Source organism: Cylas formicarius, unplaced genomic scaffold (genome assembly GCF_029955315.1).
Source record: "Cylas formicarius isolate icCylForm1 unplaced genomic scaffold, icCylForm1.1 PGA_scaffold_1__22_contigs__length_36826433, whole genome shotgun sequence".
NCBI classification, from domain to species: Eukaryota; Metazoa; Arthropoda; class Insecta; order Coleoptera; family Brentidae; genus Cylas; species Cylas formicarius.
Window position 1 is genome coordinate 26,489,587 of NW_026844264.1, and position 18,551 is coordinate 26,508,137.

The following is an 18,551-nucleotide window of genomic DNA, read 5'->3' on the forward strand; positions in this document are numbered from 1 at the left end:
AAGCTATGTATGTATTGTCGGCTTATTACTATGTTTAGTCGGCCTTTAATTTCATAAGGAGTGCTTTTATACAATGCAAACATATTTTTATGATTTTTCAAAGTTTTAAAATGAGTTTTTATTGATAAAGTTAAAGATATTATTTGTAATAAAATTGCATCTGCTATTCATATTTAGTTCACACATAATACTTGGCATTTTATTTATTTTTTTAACTTGTTTCCTCATGGTCTTCTCTTTTTCTTTCTTTTATTGATACCTAGTTGCTTTTGAGACTTTTGACCTTGTCTGTTGGGAACTAGAAACTGGTTTCCGGCCGTTAAACAAAAACGAAAAACAAAGCAATTCATGGCATATTATATTGTATAAATATATAATTTAATGTCCCCGCACCCTATATTACACTGCATTTATATTATGCAATATTATATTACATTTATTAACTTAAATTATATTAAAAGTTATTACTATTTGCAAGCACATTACCACTTAGCACTTTTATAAAATCACGAGAAATGCATGCGATCAGTAGGAATGGCAAATGCCTATTAATTCAATAAGATTTTTTAAAGAAGATTGGGAGGTTAATTTGAATGTTACGCATAGTTAATTGGGAAGGTGGTAAGGAACTAGATCCGGTCGGAAAACCATGACATTAACCCTTCTTGTGCCATTTTTACAAACCACGCACAGCAAAAACTGTTGGCAGAGCCTCAAATATTGCTTCATTGTCGCTTATGGAGGTAGAAAGAGCCAACCAAAGCTTCAAAGAAAGGGCCAGCATTGGGAAATACTTCCAAACGACCACGTTTTTTTACTATCAGCCATCCATCGGGAAAAATTCTAGAATAAAATACCCAATTATGCAGTAACCAGATGCGTGTTAAGTATTAGAAGTCAGCATACGAGCGACGTTGAGCGTTTCCTATACTTTTATTATGTTTATTATATTTTATTTAAATTTGAAAAAGTAAGTTTAACCCCGATGTTGCGCCATTGATTTGTATAACCCTAATTAAGATTATTAATTGGCAATCAGCGGTTACGGTTATAAAATATTTTTATTGGTTGGCCGGAGGCAGCGGCGCTCTTTTAAAAGAACAAATGTAACCGAGTTGAGCCCTAAGGGCAATAAAAGCTGATCGGAAAAAACAAAGATATTTCTATACGCAGTTAATTATCAGAGTACATTCTTTAATTAGTTTGCAGTCAATTTCCGGAAGCTAGTGAAATTTATTTCTAGTTTACTATGTGGATTTAATGAACTTTTAGCTAACGTCGCCATTTAGAAGTCGTTTCAGATAATCGTTTTTACAAAATTTTATAAATGAAAGCTTGGAGTAATGCAATATCTCGAAATTGTCCAAATAATACTTAAATTAAAATAATTTTTATCTCACTAAATATATTTAAATCTAATATGACCATGTACTATGCTTTAATGTACTCGGGTTCATTCATTGTGCTTTGAGATTTCTGAGAAGTGACAATAATTGGATTTGACATTTTGTTTTGCACGATTGATCCCGCAGATTAGTTGCCTTATTTTAAAAACTGTTATTTAAAAAAAATAGATAGAAATTTAAAAGCAACAAAGGAACAAAATCAAGGTAGGCGCTGAAGATTTCATGAACAGTAAAAAATTGTCTGATTCGACGAGCTTTAGAATTTAATTCTTTATTATATAATTCCTTTTTTCTTTCTTAATTTCATTGTCTTAGCTATCGTACTACTTTATTTTACGTAATAAATCACGTTGTATTTGAATTATGTGGCGCTCTCTGGTTGGCACTAGCTGCAGTTCTGTGCAAATGCGGAATTCGGAAATCTGTCAATTGGTTCTACGACAACAGGTGGAGCCATATTACACAAATTTGACCAAGTGAATGCCTTGGGCATATTTCATTTTGGGTTTTTATAATAGTTGCAGAGATATTTGGGTGTTGATAATAATTAAAGCTATTACATTTTTACTGTCTATGTGACGGATTAATTTTGGATTATTGCTGATAGTCACCGTATTTGTCGGACTACACATTTAGCATACATAATTACCAAAAGAAAGCAGATTTGTTTCTATTAGAAATCTGTATTTGGTGGCGCAGTCTAAATATGGTGTAGAAATCAATTATCCATTATTTCGTATTTTGGTTATGTTTGGGCAGAAGCCGCTAGAGGGTGCAACTACCAAAAGCGTAGGTGTGTATAAAATACCAAAGAATGTGAATTACCTGTTGTCCAGGATTCTGTGATGCTTTCTCTGCCAAGTCTAATTATGTAAACCCTAATTTCCTTTTCTACTCTCGTCTGTAAAATACCTAATTACCCACCGATCCAGCGTGCGGGAAGAGTCACTTTACCACGTGAGTTTCGTTTCCTATGGAGCCGAGCCACTTCGGATATTTCCGAGATTTTACCTCACGGATTTGGAAGCAATCGGATGTTTTCGGAGATATTTCCCACGTTTTGACTTTTGACGTTTGTCAATTCTGACAGTCATGTCAGTGAATGTATTCGTGTTGGTTTGCGAAAATGTACCCAAAAATTAAGGTCGTAGAAAAAGTATAAGTATGCAACACGTTCGGTAAACTTTTTAACTCACTCGTTTATTAAACACTCACTCCGCACCGCCGTTTACCGCACTTGTTGCATAATATACTATTAAAAAAAAAACATCCAAATCTATTAGATATAATATGTATAGGAAAGATGTTGACGGTATAGTTCTAGTTTTAATTTTTTGATTCGGCTTTCTTGACAAAAGTTATATGGCAGTGTCTTTTCAGAGTTTAAAATAGCAGGAAGAGGATGTTCTACTTGCGTATAGCTGTTTTCATATGAAGAGTTTGCTGCAATGCAAAACTTAAGGAGGTACCTGTGGAAATTTTTGTCAACACAAATATGCTTAGTATTTTTCTCGATATTTTTTAATCCCACTTATAACACTAGTAATAAAAAATAGTTACTTATAAGTTACTCGATATTTTTTCATTTTTATTAAGTACAATAATTAGCAAATTAAGGAGAATGTCAACTTTTTTGCCATCAAATTGAAAGCAGCTTAGAACAAGCAATGTTTGCTATTATGACATTTTGCGACAATAAACTTTGTTATTGTAATGTTGAATTCCTGATTTATTTATTTCACACAGTGCAGTGACAGGATGTTTGATAGCTGTAGCACATTTTTTCCGGATATTATTGATTGGGTAATCGTAACAAATAACACCAAACAACCACGACAAACGATAGGTATTTGAATGAAAAAACACTTAAAAATTGCCCGATTTCAGTGAAATCGAATCAATCAATCACGAAATGACAGAAATAACGTGAAATGTCCGAGGTTTCGGATATCAAAGATTAAATACATATTTTTCTTGAAATTTATTATCGTTCTAGGATTTTTTCCCTCCTGCGGGCGTTTTAAAAACTACTCCTATAAACAGTCTCCAGAAGGTTGAATTTAAATCGTGAATGCTGTTTATTGTCCAAAGGAAGTAGTGACCGCCAATCTGATTTATCGAACTCTGATAGCCATTTATTTGCAAATATTTTTGTTCAATGCTATCAGATAAACACATGTATATATAATCGTATATAATCAAATATATTTAACTCTGCCATAATTATTCTTGCTAAACAGATTGAACGCGCTTAAAATGAAGTTTTACATGTCAACATTTTTGGGTATATTTATCGGTAAGTACTATTAGTGAAAACAAATGAGTAGTATATAATTCACGTCTACCGCACACAGGATTCTTTCACTTACCTGCTTAACTTCATTGTTACGCTTTAATGGTTCCACATTAATCTTTATTTGTTTGATTATGTCTTTTTTTTTGTTAGTAAGGAATGCGATTTTTTTCTATGTAATGGCTACTGTTATTTTTGTTCGCTCTTTTGTATACAGCTGCTAAATATCATACTATGACACATTTTTATAACCGACCCTGCATATGAAATGATAATATAGCATATATTATGCGCATATATTTTATACGCAAATTTTCTTACATCTTTATATTTGGTACAGTATTATTTATCATAAACAATAAAGTTTATTATATTATAATTAATATATTATTCATTCTTTTTCAGCAGCGGCGGTAAGTTCATTGGAATCCTCCGAAGGTAAGCATAATTTTCAATATGAAGTGAAATTTAGGTAATTTTGATAATAAGATGAAATAAATTGGATTGTAAAGTAAAAAAAAAGAAACATTACGTGGAACTTTCTGGACTCCTTTTTGATAGATTTCAATAACCTAATATTCATCTGCATCATTTCTACAAAAATCGCTTTTGCTATTAACATTATTTATAACCACATTCTATGTGCGTCAATTTCGAATTCCAAACTCATAGACACGCACAAATCGTTATTTCACATAATGATTATTGAATTATTTAAATAAAAATCAATAAAAAGCAAGGTTAAGACGTCAATTTTCAACTCATTAAAATCAATTTAAGGAAAAAAAAAAGAAAGGAATTTGTCAAATCAGAGTTAAAGGTTTAGCCTTACATTTTTTGAATGGAGCTGTACAGACACATTTTGTATGATTTCAGAAACAATACGAACCCCTGATCGTATTGTTTCTGAAATCATACAAAATTTGTCTGTACAGCTCCATTCAAAAAATGTAAGGCAAAGAAAGGTTTAACTCTGATTTGACAAATTCCTTTCTTTTTTTTCCTTAAATTGATTTTAATCAGAGTTAAACCTTTCTTTGCCTTACATTTTTTGAATGGAGCTGTACAGACACATTTTGTATGATTTCAGAAACAATACGAACCCCTGATCCCCTCTGTCCATATCCTTCACACAATGTAACCTTCTATCCAGATCCTAATAATTGCGCCCACTACTTCGAGTGTTACGAGGGAAACAAATATAGCATGGAATGTCCTCCAGACTTGTACTGGAATACCGTTAGTGATTCCTGCGACTATTTGGAATATGTCGATTGTACAAGGGGTAAGTTAAATCTGCTCGTAATCACACATATGGCGTGTTTCATTTTGATTGCTTGAAGTTCGGTATTTATTTTTAAATAAAAATTATAATCAAAGTTTGTATTTTCAATTATTTAAAAGGTAATAAAGACTAAAAGTAACACCGAATTTAAGAAATAATTTTATTTTGTATATTCGGTATAGCCTCAGAGGTCTTCCAAAAAACTGCATTTCCGTACACGTGCTAATTTTGTTACTCTAAGAGGGTATTCAAAAATTAATATCAGGTATTAATTAATTAAACTGGTATTGTAAATGTCTATTAATGAATTATCAAAACCAAATTTTAATAAAGCACCTGTGTAGGTAGAGCTTTGTATAATGCATGTTTTAGAAAATAATGTGTATTAATAAGAGCTTTTAGATTAAATGACATCATTAATACATTTCTCGGCTGTGAGAAATGAAGAAATGAAGAAACAAACATAGTAACGAACTGCTTCCAACGCTTAGCAAATCACTGATTGTGAAATTTATATTAGACTCATTTAATTTTCGCATTCTGATAATTGAACATAATTATGGGCTAACTTCAGAGTTTTACATAAAAAAATAATTGACATCGAATTTCGGAAATAATTTTTAGTTTTGGAGGTCTGATTTTTTCTTTTAAAGATGATGCGGATGCTACTTAAAAAAAGTAAAATATTTTGGAGCAAAAAATGCCATTTGATGCTTTCAACAAACAAATAGAAAATAGCATTAAAATTCATGAACATTTTTGCTCTTTACATGACATTGAACCTGGAAAACCATGCTGTATTAACATTTCACAATAATTAAGACATCTTATAAAGTTCCGATTGCCATATGTGCAATTTTGCTGTACTTCTAATTTATGTGCGACGAGTATAGGTATAACAAGCTCAATCTGATTTTAGCTCAAACGGCCACAACTGGGAAGAGTACAACACCGACAACTGGTAATTGTGTTTTTCATTATCCAAAATCCACTTCCAGTGGCAACATTTCTTTAATTATATTTTCTATAAACATATTTCATATAACCTTGATAATTTTGAATTTTAGAAGGATCTTGGGCACCTGACCCGTTGTGCCCATATCCATCCCACAATGTAACTTTCTATCCAAATCCGAACAACTGTTCCCAATACTATGAATGTTACGAGGGAAACAAATATCTTATGGATTGTCCTCCCGACTTGTACTGGAATACCGTTAGCGATAACTGTGACTATTTGGAAAATGTGAATTGCGGCGGATGTAAGTTATCTTTATCGTCGTATTCAAATGTACAGTGTATTTAAATTTGACCTTAAAAACCCTCAGTAAATTTGGAGAGAGCTCCATAATTTTAATATTTCTCTGTCTCTCTTGACAAACTACATTACCTTTTCAATTGTATCTATAATACTTCACACTCGATAATTTGAGTTCCTGGTACTTTTAAGCTGATGTTTTCGTGTGGTGGTGAGTATTGATATGTGTTGCAGAGATATTTAAGAAGCATTTAAAACTATATCAAGCTATTTTTAGTAAAGCAGATACTTTATCCATAGCAACTTTTTGGCCTTTTTTAAACACAGGATCATGAATTTTGATTACAATTTCTGCTACTGATATTTGTTGCAAATTCAATGCGCGTATTAAAAAATGGTTGATATCTTGCAAGTCTTTCAAAATTCACTGGGAGGTTTTTAGGTATAATTTTGACAAGTATATTATAATTTTAGCGGCAACCAAATCCAGTACAAGTCAATCAACATCATCGACAACAACTGGTACGTTATACAATAGAAACATAGAGTAGTACTTGTTAATTTGAATTTGTTAAATCTAAAGCTAGTTTTTTTATTATTTTAGCGGTAACCAAGTCCAGTACAAATCAACCGTCATCATCGACATCATCGGGTAAAACTTTTTTACGAGAGCTCCTAACATAATGTGGCGTATCTACATTTTTTAAAAATTTTGTGCTAGATAAACATTCTTCATATTCAGCGAATACCAGAACCAAATGTGAAAAAATTTTCATTTTATAAAAATGGTATGTTTAATAATTTGCTTCCAAAGCATTTTTAAAAATATTTTCAATTCTGTTCTTCTTTACTCTAATTGGTTTCATTAATTTAAATATTGACCATGGCTATAAGATAAAATATATAAGGCGTGTACAAAATTATAACACGTATCCTAATATCCTAATATAAGGCCAACAGTGAAATAAATTGTCTTTTTCTTTTTATTTGCCATCACGTATCTTGGAAACGAAGTAATTAAATCTGTTTATTTTGTACAGATCTTCTTTAAATACGATAAATTGGCATTTTTGTTGTTTAATCATTGTCTGGGAATTTAATGATATAATGATAATAATAAAGCAATTTGTAGATACAGCGCTTTCCGTCATACCTAACCTCCGAAAATTTCATTATCTTTCTTTCTAGCATCACCTACAACCAGCCGGAGCACAACGGCATCTCCAGCAGGTAACAATTAACACTTTTATTTTTCGCAAATGTATACATAAATTGTATTTTGCATCTATTCGTCGACCTTTACACGTCAAAAATGTTTTCTTTTTTTTAGATTCAGTTTGTCAAAATAAACCGGACGGCACTTTTGTTGAAGATCCCAACGACTGCACAATATTTTACGAATGTAATGGCGGAAAAGGTATTGCCCAACATTGTCCCAGCGGAACCTACTGGAATGAAAGTATCTTATCGTGTGACAATGCAGCAAATGTTCAGTGCTGAGAAGTTATGAAACATATATTCCAAATGTTAAGAAACTATAAAATATAAAAGGTTTTCATTCAAAAAATAGTAGAATTTTTAGTTTTCTATTCCAATTAAATTATTCAAAAACTCTGTCATTGCACTTTTAACTACCCCAGTACAGTTATTTCAAGCACAAGAATTTTGTGAGATTTTTTTTTAATTTTGAGAAACTTTCAAAACACCTGGTAAGCAGACAATTAGATCAATGATATAAACAGGTGTCTTTAATGTAATTAGATAACTTTTTAACATTTAGGGGACTAGAAAAAAGAAATTGTTGTCGACGATACAAATAAAATGATAGTAAAATAGTGATAGTATAAAAACATATACAAAGTGTTATTGAATATTGATATAGAAAGTCTCCCAGATTCGCCTCTCCGTACTGGGATATCTGCTACTACACCAAAGTTTAAATGCGGAAAGTTTAACAGGAACCATAGTGCATTTGCTAGCCGACTTAAAGTTGATTATTTTTCTCTAAATTTACTCTGTTTGGTAAAAATAATTAAAAAAATCATAGTATTCTTTATAACAATGTTAAAAAAAATAAAATTTTATTGATAATCATTAATAATAATAAAATAACACAAATAAAAATAAAATTTGTTTTATAATAATATTTTGTATTATTATATTAATTTTTCACTGAGAAAACCTTTAATGCAGTTCAATACGCTCGGCAGTGCGGCGCTTCCGCGGCGCCCGGCGCGCTGTCATAAATAAATTCATTTTGTTTAAACTAATGACTAGCAATGAAATTTCTTAAAAAATCTTAAACTTAAATGTGTAAAGCATGTGTTAATTTAAAAGTTAGATAACAATACGAAAATAAACAAATAATTTTAAGTCGATAATATATTTGACCATGGATGCTGAAAACTTCATAAGTTTATTTAATTAATTAACTTATTTTTTTAATTAAAAGTGCTTAAAATTTTTATTATAAAAAAATGTTGTTAAAATCAAAATTTGAAAAAATCGTTTGAGGGGTCAATTTTACATCATAAGTAGTTATAAAAAATATATATAGATTAATTTTTTATGATCAAGTGGTAAATGGGGGGTCATATCATCTAGGACCACACACAATAATTCCTCAGATTTCCCTTCCGAAAAATTTAAATTTGATGAAAACATTAACGACTGAGCTTTAACTACGTTTAATTTTAGGTGATTGGCTGTAAACCACTGATTCGGGTTTAATGTTTCAAATGTTTTTTCACTATTGCAAAAACCCGTTTTCTTTCTATCAGAAAGATAAGACTGAGTATAATACTCAGTGCAATGGATTTAAAAACGTAAATATCTAGTTTTTTCAGCAGTCAGACAATTTTGAAGGGAAAACAAAAATCTATTATCTATACAAACCTTTGTAAATGAACGATATGCGATTCGTAAAACACGGTAAGATTTAACAAGCGGGAGTCAAGCCTTCATAGAAAGATGGCCGGCTGGAATAAAAGCACCGTCGCGAACAGATTAAAGATTCATAATAACTCACATCGGTAGCAAAAATAACTTTGTAGGTGGTGGCTTCCTAACATCTCAATCAAAACTCACTGGAGACTATGGATTATCATGAAGACATGTTTGATGTTGTTTTACTCATGGATAATGCCACCTTTATTGAACTCTGGACTCTAATTATTCTATTCAATTCATCTATAATTAAAAAATTAATAATTAATAATAAATTAATAATTAAAAAAAATAATAATAATTAAAAAAAGTATAATTAAAATCTGAATTATTCTATAATTATAATCACGTATAATTATTATTATATTTATTGGTCTAATAAACCATATGTTGTAACGCAGCTGTGACATTAATTTCATTCCCCAAATTCCTCTTTCTATCGTATGCAAAGTTGTAACGATTGACGGTGTGTAAGTCTTAAAAACTGAAATACGGAAACCTCTCATTCTATTATTCTATTAAGCATTAAGAAACTAGGTAGAGTATAGGGAAAGTGAGGCCACTTATATATTCTGTAAACTTGGCCAAAATGCTACAAAAAAATCCAGCTATAATAGTTATTTTATTAAGTCATAAAAGTCATTCATCGCAAATAAAAGTGCATTAACAACAAATACATGTTGTATTTACTGGCCACTGACAGGAAAGTGCGGTTTGATTCCAAACTGTACCGGGTTCACACTCGAATAGGGTGGCGTCCCCGTTGGAGCATTCGTAAAATCTCGTGCAATTAGTTGCGTCGGCTTTGTATGTTCCATTTTCGCCTTCACTGCATATACTCGCAGCTGAAATTATAAATAAATGATCCATACTATTTTTTCTTATCCTACCGTAAGTACTAACCCAAATAGGCACCGAAGAAAAGAGCCAGCCACATTAGAGTTACAATTCGGGACATTTTCAAATAATTTTGTTTAGTTTTGTGATGTAACATTGTTGTGGGTTGTTATATTTATATATGTTTAGTTTATTAAAAATTTGAGGGATAAGTATGTAGTGCATTTAATCTCCACAAGTAAGTTTCTGCTTGATGGATGGATAGATAAGCAATTCACAAGTGATTGCGAAATAAAAAAATTATGTTACTCGAAAATGTATTTTGTTAACTCCACGTGATATGTTTCTGTTTTATTTTAAATATAAAAATGTAATAACAAATCCCTTTTAACTTCCATATCCGAAAGAACATTCTGTTAAACCTGTATGTTACAATAATTACTTTAAGAAATATGTATGCTTATATACTCGCGTAGTATGTATGATTAAGCAAATAGTTAAAAAATGCTTATTGACAATTATCCGCATTTTGTCGATAACATGTCTGTGTTGATACATCAACTATTAAACCAGAGCAAATATTAATTTGACAATTATCCACATTTTGTCGACAACATGTCTGTGTTGTTACATCAACTATTAAACCAGAGCAAATATTAATTTGACAATATTAATTTGACAATTATCCAGATTTTGTCGATAACATGTCTGTGTTGACACATCAACTATTAAACCAGAGCAAATATTAATTTCCAATTTTGTAATGTGTAATGGCCATTACAAACTAAGAATGATATATTATGGAACAAATTTGATAAACGCCATTTCAGCCGGGATGCATACTATACTTTTTGTATGAGCATTAGTCTTTGGTTAAATTTTTGCAAAACAGCGTAATACATTGAATGGGTGACGTGTGACGTGACTGTTAGTACCGACAAATGTCAAAATATCCTAAGTAACTTAAAATTACCGAAACCCTCAAATCGCTCTCAAACCAGTGGCCAAAGTACCGGACGCGTCCGAAGCTGGCATATTAAAAGTAACTCCTTGCGCACGTTTGATAAGTGGATAATTAGATAATTTAGGGTAGGGAGTAGAAAAAAACATTCTGAATAAAAATGCATCTAAAATATCCAATTATACACTAATCTGACACTCGGAATGTGTCATTTCACAACATCAGTCTCGTTTCCTATGGATGCGAGCCACTTTGGACATTTCCAGAATATTACCACACGGGTTTGGGAGCAATCGGATGTTTTCAGAGATATTGCCAACGGCTCGAATTTTGACGTTTGTCAATTCTGACGGCCATGTTAGTGAAAATATACCCAGAAACGAATGATCATAGAAAAAGTACAGGATGTAACACGTTTGGTAAACTTTTTAAGACACTCGTTTATTAAGCACTTGCTCCGCTCGTTTCTCAATTGCCGTTTACTACACTTGCTGCAGAATATGCTATTGACTCATGTTAGTGGTAATAACACCTTTTTAAGTCGCATTTTTTATTTTATTAGTAGGTATTTACAAAATTTTAACAAATACTAGGATTGTCGTTTAAAAAAATATATTTAGTTCAATTTTTTTAAGGTGTCCTTTGAAAAAAAATCATTTACAATAATTAAGCTATGACCTGCCGTATTAATTTAATTTCATTTAATTTAATTTAACTTACAAAAATTGCTGAGCGATTAAAGCATAACTTAACAAAGCAACTCCCCGCAATTTAAGTCGCCAAACTCTTCAATAAAAAATGTTATTAATCAACATTTTTCTATAGTTTTCAGCTTTTTTTAATAGATCATTTTTCTAGGAACTGTAAAAGGCTATTTTTATCTTCTGTGTCGGTACTCGTTATTGAAAACTTAAAAAGTTGACTAATGAATTTGTTAATTTAACCAACATTAAAATTTACCAACCTTTTTAACGCACTTGGAATCGAACATTCAAGTTGTTTATAGGAAAACACATTTTTACTGATAATCACTGTGTTTATTAAAAATTGTGAAATGTTTTACATAGATAAGGCAATGATGAGATGTTTTGTGGATGACTTTAGAATCCACGCATATGCACGTAAATGCAATTGTGAATACATTTTAATTTTAGTTTTGGTATAAGTATACAGTAGACTGCGAATTTTTTTTGCGCATGTTTTTCAGTAAACAAAATATATACTGGGTGGGTCAAAAAAAAAGAGGTCTATACCGACTTTTTTTTTTTAATGAAATACCATTTTTTTAATCCATTTTCGAATTCGTGACAAATTTCACACAAAATCCATTTAGCGTATGTAATACCTATCTCGCATTTAATTTTTAAAAAAATTGGTAGTGCCGGTAAAGCAAGTATAGGAAGATTTGGTTATAGACAATCTCAGGTGCATATTTGGCTCAATATAACAAAATTCAAGTAAGAACTTTCTTTCTATTTTGAATATTACATTTTGTCCTTTATTAGAACCAATATCAATTAACTTGTATCTCAAAAATTAGAGCCGATAGAAAAAATCTTAGAGCATTTTTGGAAGCAGCACATTAAAAACAGCAGTTGTTGCATACTTTATTTAATAAAGTGTTCTTTATCAAAAAACTGAAATAAAATACCTGAGTACGGGTCAGATAGTAAGGTGACATTAACAAGATTGAAAATTAGGGGAGCATTATCTTTTCTCATGATTTTGAAATAGATAAGCGCCATGCCTAATAGATGCTCGGTATAAAACTACAGTTATAGAGTGCATTGTTTAGTGCATCGCAAGTATCGCCATGTATCATTTCCATAATATTTTTTATATTTCACTTATCTGCTTCGTCGGTGGAGAGGTAGGTTAGTAATTTAAAAATATTTATATAAGTATATCATTGTTTAAATCGTTTAAACTAATTCCCACCAACATTGTCAATTTGATACTAAATTTTACATAGATTTTCCTTAACTTAACCGCGCTTTACAAAATAAAAAAATAGTTCTGTTTTATTAATATATGGTAATAGTTCAAGTAATATTTTTTTTATCAAAAATATAAGCTCTAATTTGCTATAATTCCAAAAACAATATAAAATTATTGATTTAAATTATTTTTACTTTACTAACAGAATATGGACTAAATCATTTCTCTAAGAGACTTCTGAAATCGTATAACGAAAAAATATAATAACACTGCGAGATATTGCTATGCAATGCTTCATTTACAAAATTTTCTGAGAGTTACAATCGATCCCGTTTTAGAGAATGCGCAAAGTGATATTGACGTTCTTTTGAAAGAAATAATTTAGACTAGTTTGCTTTTCATCGGCTCATTTCCTTCCCAATCCAAAAGCATTTATTTCTTATCCTATCGTATCCATATTTATATTTATTTAGGATTCAGAAATACTCACAACGATATGGACAACCCAAACGTTAACACCAACACGGCAAATGACAACAACATCAGCAACTACAATTTCAACAACCCCAGGTATTCTATGAACTGACGTATGTATTTTATTTTAATGGGGAATTTAATAACCACTTTTCCATATCATACTAAGCATCCTCCCCAACCTGTACGTCAAATAAAGTGGAGTTCTATCCGGACCCGCAGGACTGTTCCTCATTTTACGAATGCGTCAATGGCCAAATCAGTAAACATCGCTGTCCAGATGGCCAGTCCTGGGACCCAGAGTTTGTTGCCTGTAATTTTAGCCATGAAGTTAATTGTGGCAGTAGACCAAAAGGTAATATAATACAGAAACAGCGTTGTTAATATAATAGAATAAATAAAAATATTGGTTATGAAATTTTTACTAATAATTGTTGATTCTTTTGTAGAGCATTATCCCAATTGTCCATCGGAGGGAGTAAGTTACTTTCCGGATCTTGAAGACTGTTCCGGATTTTACATATGTATTAATGGAAAAACTGGACACCTCACTTGTCCAGATCAGTTAAGTTGGAGCACGGATCATGAAGAATGTCTTATTACGGAAAACGTAGATTGTGGACTGAGACCCAGCATGTCATAAGTTTACACCACTAATTTTTTATTGAACTATTTGGTTTAAAATATAAAATAATGTGTAATAATACTAATGGTCAATTGAACTTTTATTTTAATTTAAAATAATCTAATCAGCCAGTAGTAGTCAGTAGTTAGTAGTAGGTAGTTTTTCGTATTCTTTATTCAAGGTATCTAAATAGCTAACTGGTTTGGCACATTTTTTTTATTTTAATCAATAAAGTTTGCTTTTTCAAACAGCTCCTAGTTTTCCAAATGGCTTTTACCCTTACTTCAAATCCTTCGTTTTTTTGAGGTGCGAGTATTTCTTTGCACCTACACTGGAAATTTGCAGTTTTTTATAAGAAATTTCTGAGACAAACCCATAAATTCAAACCTAGAAATAGATAAATAAGTCACGGTTTATTATATGGCGAGTAAAATATTTTTTTGTTACAAAAAACTTTTTAAAAAAGTGAAATTTGGTAAAGTTACTTGCTCAAAAATCACTTTTAAAATAGATAAATATTGTTGCCTGTTGGCTTCCTCGCAGCTTAAGTGAAACTGAGTAAGAATCCTATGAAAGTTTTTTTGAAAAAAAATGCACAATGTCCTTTTTAACATTTTGGTTTTCAACATCCTTTTGCGTCTTTAGAAGTCTTGTGTTCTCTTTGTGTATGGGATTTTGGATACCCTATAATGTTTATTATATTCGTAACAACATGACAATAAAAGTGTTAACGATAAAATCATCCTGGTCCACGCAAAGTACATTTCCCACTCCTAATGGTTCTCGAAAAATATAATTTAAAAAGTGCAAACAGATAATCTAATTATAAGTGCATTTGATTTATCGGTGTGACTACAAAGGTTGCGTGCGTTATTTAGTCTAGACATTTTTCAGAAATGATTTTCATTTGCAAAATTTGGCTGATTCTAAATATTTACTTTACACTAGGTAAGATATTTTCTTTCTATGCGTTTAACTAGCCTCAACTATCTCTCATTTGGGTAACCATGATTTCTGTAAATGAGCGTCCTTGCTGTTAGGTAATACACAACAAACAACGTCGACTACGACATCTACGACATCGACAACGGCGTCTACAACATCAACATCCACGACATCATCCACAACGTCAACAACAACATCCACAACATCGTCGACCACGTCAACATCAACATCCACAACATCATCGACAACGTCCACACCAACATCCACAACATCGTCAACAACAGCAGGTATCTACAATTCTATATTATTTATATTTTCTTTAAGTGAATATCAATCTGAACCGGATGAACTTAATATAAAACTTTGGTCAATCATTTGAAGCAAAATGTAAGCGTATTACTTTTCTAATACTAATTGATCTCTTTTGTTTCAAAGCACCATATCCGGAATGTCCACCAAATAAAGTGGTCTTCTTTCCTGATCCGGATGATTGCAATAAATTTTATGAATGCCTGAATGGCCAAAGCAGCCATCGAAGCTGCCCTTCAGGTCAGGTATGGGATCCAGAGATCATTGGGTGTAGTTTTAATCAAGATGTTAATTGCACCAGTTTACTTAAACGCTCTCCAGAATGTGCATCGGATGGAATCAGTTACTTTCCAGACTTTGAGAACTGTTCCAGATTTTACGAATGTATTAATGGCAAGGTTTATCATTTCGTGTGTATAAAAGATTTTAATTGGGACTCGGAGAATAGTAGATGTCTAAAAACAGAATTTGTACGTTGCGGAAACAGACGAATAATACTGTGACTTAAGATTGTGCAGATGTGTTTTCAAATTGTTGTATATGACATATTCTACAATTGTTTTCTGGGAGAAATTCTCAGTTATACATACGTAATTTATTTATCTTTATGAAGTAGAAGTAAGTAGGGATAGAGATAGTGTAAATGTCGCAATGTATAATTTTTTAGCTTCGAAGATTATGACTGGTAAAGAATTTTTAAACATATTTAAGTAGAAAAGATCACACATTACATTTATACATACACATTAACAAAATCATGACTTAGTTTCTTATTGAAATCCTACAAACCTTTGAGTCATTGTGGTGACACACGGTCTCTACTTCAATATCGATGGGCGCTGAATTTTTGTGTAATCAAAGTATCCTTAATAATACAATCCATTTAACTACTACCAACATTCAAAAATATCTTTTTTATACGTACAGGCTTAATCATTAACTCTGTTTTGGTTGTTTAACAATGTAGCATAATAATGTAAACTGTTGCCGTTATTGTATAGCAGGCTTTCGAAGTTTTAATTTATATTTTTCTTTTTCGCTACTGACCAGAAACGCTATATGCAGCGTGGCTCAATAGCTGAATTCACCGTGCAAAATATTCGTATTTTGTGCGCTTTCAACGTAAATACATTCGTTTATTAGCAGAAATAACAAGTTGATATTTAAATTTACTGTAAGACAACTGCAGGGGAAACGAGGTACAACGCTCATTGATTTGAGTGTACAAGACTGTCAATAACAGGAGAGTATTTGTCGGTGAGTACTTGCAGCTTAAATGTTGGGGTTATGGAATTTTGAAAAAGTATCGATGTATTAGGTAGTGCGCAGTTCGTTGAACTAAAAAACTTACATGCGGTGCTTAGTGAAGCAATCACTTTAATTAAATTCAAAGCACATTATTCAATAATACACATCATAAAACACACACAAACTGGAAAAATGAGTATGTACCCCCTCTGAGTACACGACAAAATGACGCATTACTACTACACTCCCCGTTCATAGCCACCTATAGCTTTTTTCTACTCCCGTTTGTAAAATACCTATTTACCCACTCATCTAGCGTGCGGGAAGCGCCACTTTACCACGTCAGTTTCGTTTCCCACGGATCCGAGACACTGGGGACATTTTCGGGATTTTACCGAACGGGTTTGGGAGCAATCGGATATCTTCGGAGATATATCACACGCCTTGAATTTGAAACTTTTTAAGTCATTCGTTTATTAAATACTCGCTCCGGTCCTATCAAATGAACTCGTGAGTCAAATGTCATTTACTGCACTTGTTGCATAATATACTACAGGTCACTCGTTCTGACGGTAATATCAGTGAATGTTTTCGTGTTTTTTTGCAAAAGTGTACCCTCAAACTAATACACAGAACAATTGTATGCAATATATCAGACAATTTAAATACTACGTTCTATAAGCTACAATTAAAATCTAGTGGACTTGTCGGTAAGTAAAGTGACATTTATAATTTATGATTTAAGTTTCCCACAGAAATTTTACATACCGTTTGCATGAATACTAGTGGTTTTTACACTTTTTGTATTAATATCTTGCCAAGACCAGCTGTATCATTTTCAAATACCCATGTCTCATCAGCACAATCAAAACAAAATTGAAGGTTAGGACCTGCTTTTTCTTGCTTATACGATATAAAAATTTAATCGTCTTAAAAGCTTTATAATTGGATGATTTTTCTTCCATTTACAGTTTTCTTCTTTAAATAAACTACTTAATGATCAATTCTAAAAGTTAAATAATAGTATATTATGCAACGTGCGGTAAACGGCATTTGACTCACGAGTTTATTTGACACGAGCAGAGCGAGTGTTTAATAAACGAGTGACTTAAAATGATTACCGAACTTGTTGCATACTATATTTTTCCTCGAACGTTAGTTTTTGGGCATATTTTCGCAAAACAACACGAATACATTCACTGACATAACCGTCAGAATTGACAAACGTCAAAATTCAAAGCGGAAATATCTCCGAAAACATCTGATTGCCCCCAGATCCGTGCGGTAAAATCCCAGAAATATCCGAAGTGGCTCGGATTCGTGGGAAAGGAAGCTGACGTGGTAAAGTGACGCTTTTCGCACGCTAGATCGGTGGGTAATTAGGTATTTTACAGAAGGGAACAGAAAAATACATTTCTCTCTGTTTACCGTACACAGTTAAAAAGGGACAAGAATAGCAGAACCGATCGGAACGATAAACGAATAGGTTGAATGGCAACTAGTAAATGTTTGGTTTGAAAGGTATGGAATTTAGTAAGCCGATAGTCTGTTATTTTTAATTTGTTAAATTGTAATTTTTTCGTGGCGGTAGTAGAAAAAGTATAGTATGCAACACGGTTGGTAAATTATTTATCTCACTCGTTTATTAAGTTCATAATTTTGCATATACTAAAATTGGGAGCACAAGAAGTGTTGGGAAATTTGCTAGCGGTTAAAAGGGAGCAGCTAAAGAAAATTGATTATTTACTGTTATTATTTTCTTTAGTCAGAAGTTCACAATGCGAAATTCGTTATAAATACGAAGAGAAAGTGTCCACGCATTAATTGTATACTTAACGATTCGAATCTTATTTTTGATCCTAAATATTACCGATTTTTAAAAATTATATTTTTGTTTTATTAAGGCAACACAAATAACAGAAATAAAACAATTAAATTAGAACAAAAAATGTTCAGATTTTCACAGTTCTTTATTAGTTTATGACAGCTGTTTCGGCCAGCCGTGCATGACAATATTCCGATATCT

At 31.8% G+C, this 18,551-nt stretch overlaps 2 protein-coding genes across 2 annotated transcripts; both read left to right on the forward strand.

Moving 5' to 3' along the window:
- The first annotated feature begins 3,443 nt into the window (after nt 1-3,443).
- LOC132697143 (mucin-2-like) lies at nt 3,444-16,004 on the forward strand. The gene is made up of 13 exons (XM_060662436.1): nt 3,444-3,702; nt 4,105-4,137; nt 4,790-4,984; nt 5,904-5,945; nt 6,052-6,246; nt 6,717-6,764; nt 6,847-6,894; nt 7,431-7,472; nt 7,573-7,737; nt 13,568-13,753; nt 13,848-14,030; nt 15,064-15,255; nt 15,404-16,004. Exons 1-13 carry the CDS (start codon nt 3,663-3,665, stop codon nt 15,778-15,780), a joined length of 1,746 nt encoding a protein of 581 aa, XP_060518419.1. The 5' UTR covers nt 3,444-3,662; the 3' UTR covers nt 15,781-16,004.
- On the forward strand, nt 12,778-14,268 carry LOC132697265 (peritrophin-1). The gene is made up of 4 exons (XM_060662611.1): nt 12,778-12,856; nt 13,398-13,494; nt 13,568-13,753; nt 13,848-14,268. The coding sequence occupies exons 1-4, from the start codon at nt 12,800-12,802 to the stop codon at nt 14,039-14,041; spliced, it is 534 nt and encodes a 177-aa protein (XP_060518594.1). The 5' UTR covers nt 12,778-12,799; the 3' UTR covers nt 14,042-14,268.
- Nucleotides 16,005-18,551: the final 2,547 nt, after the last annotated feature.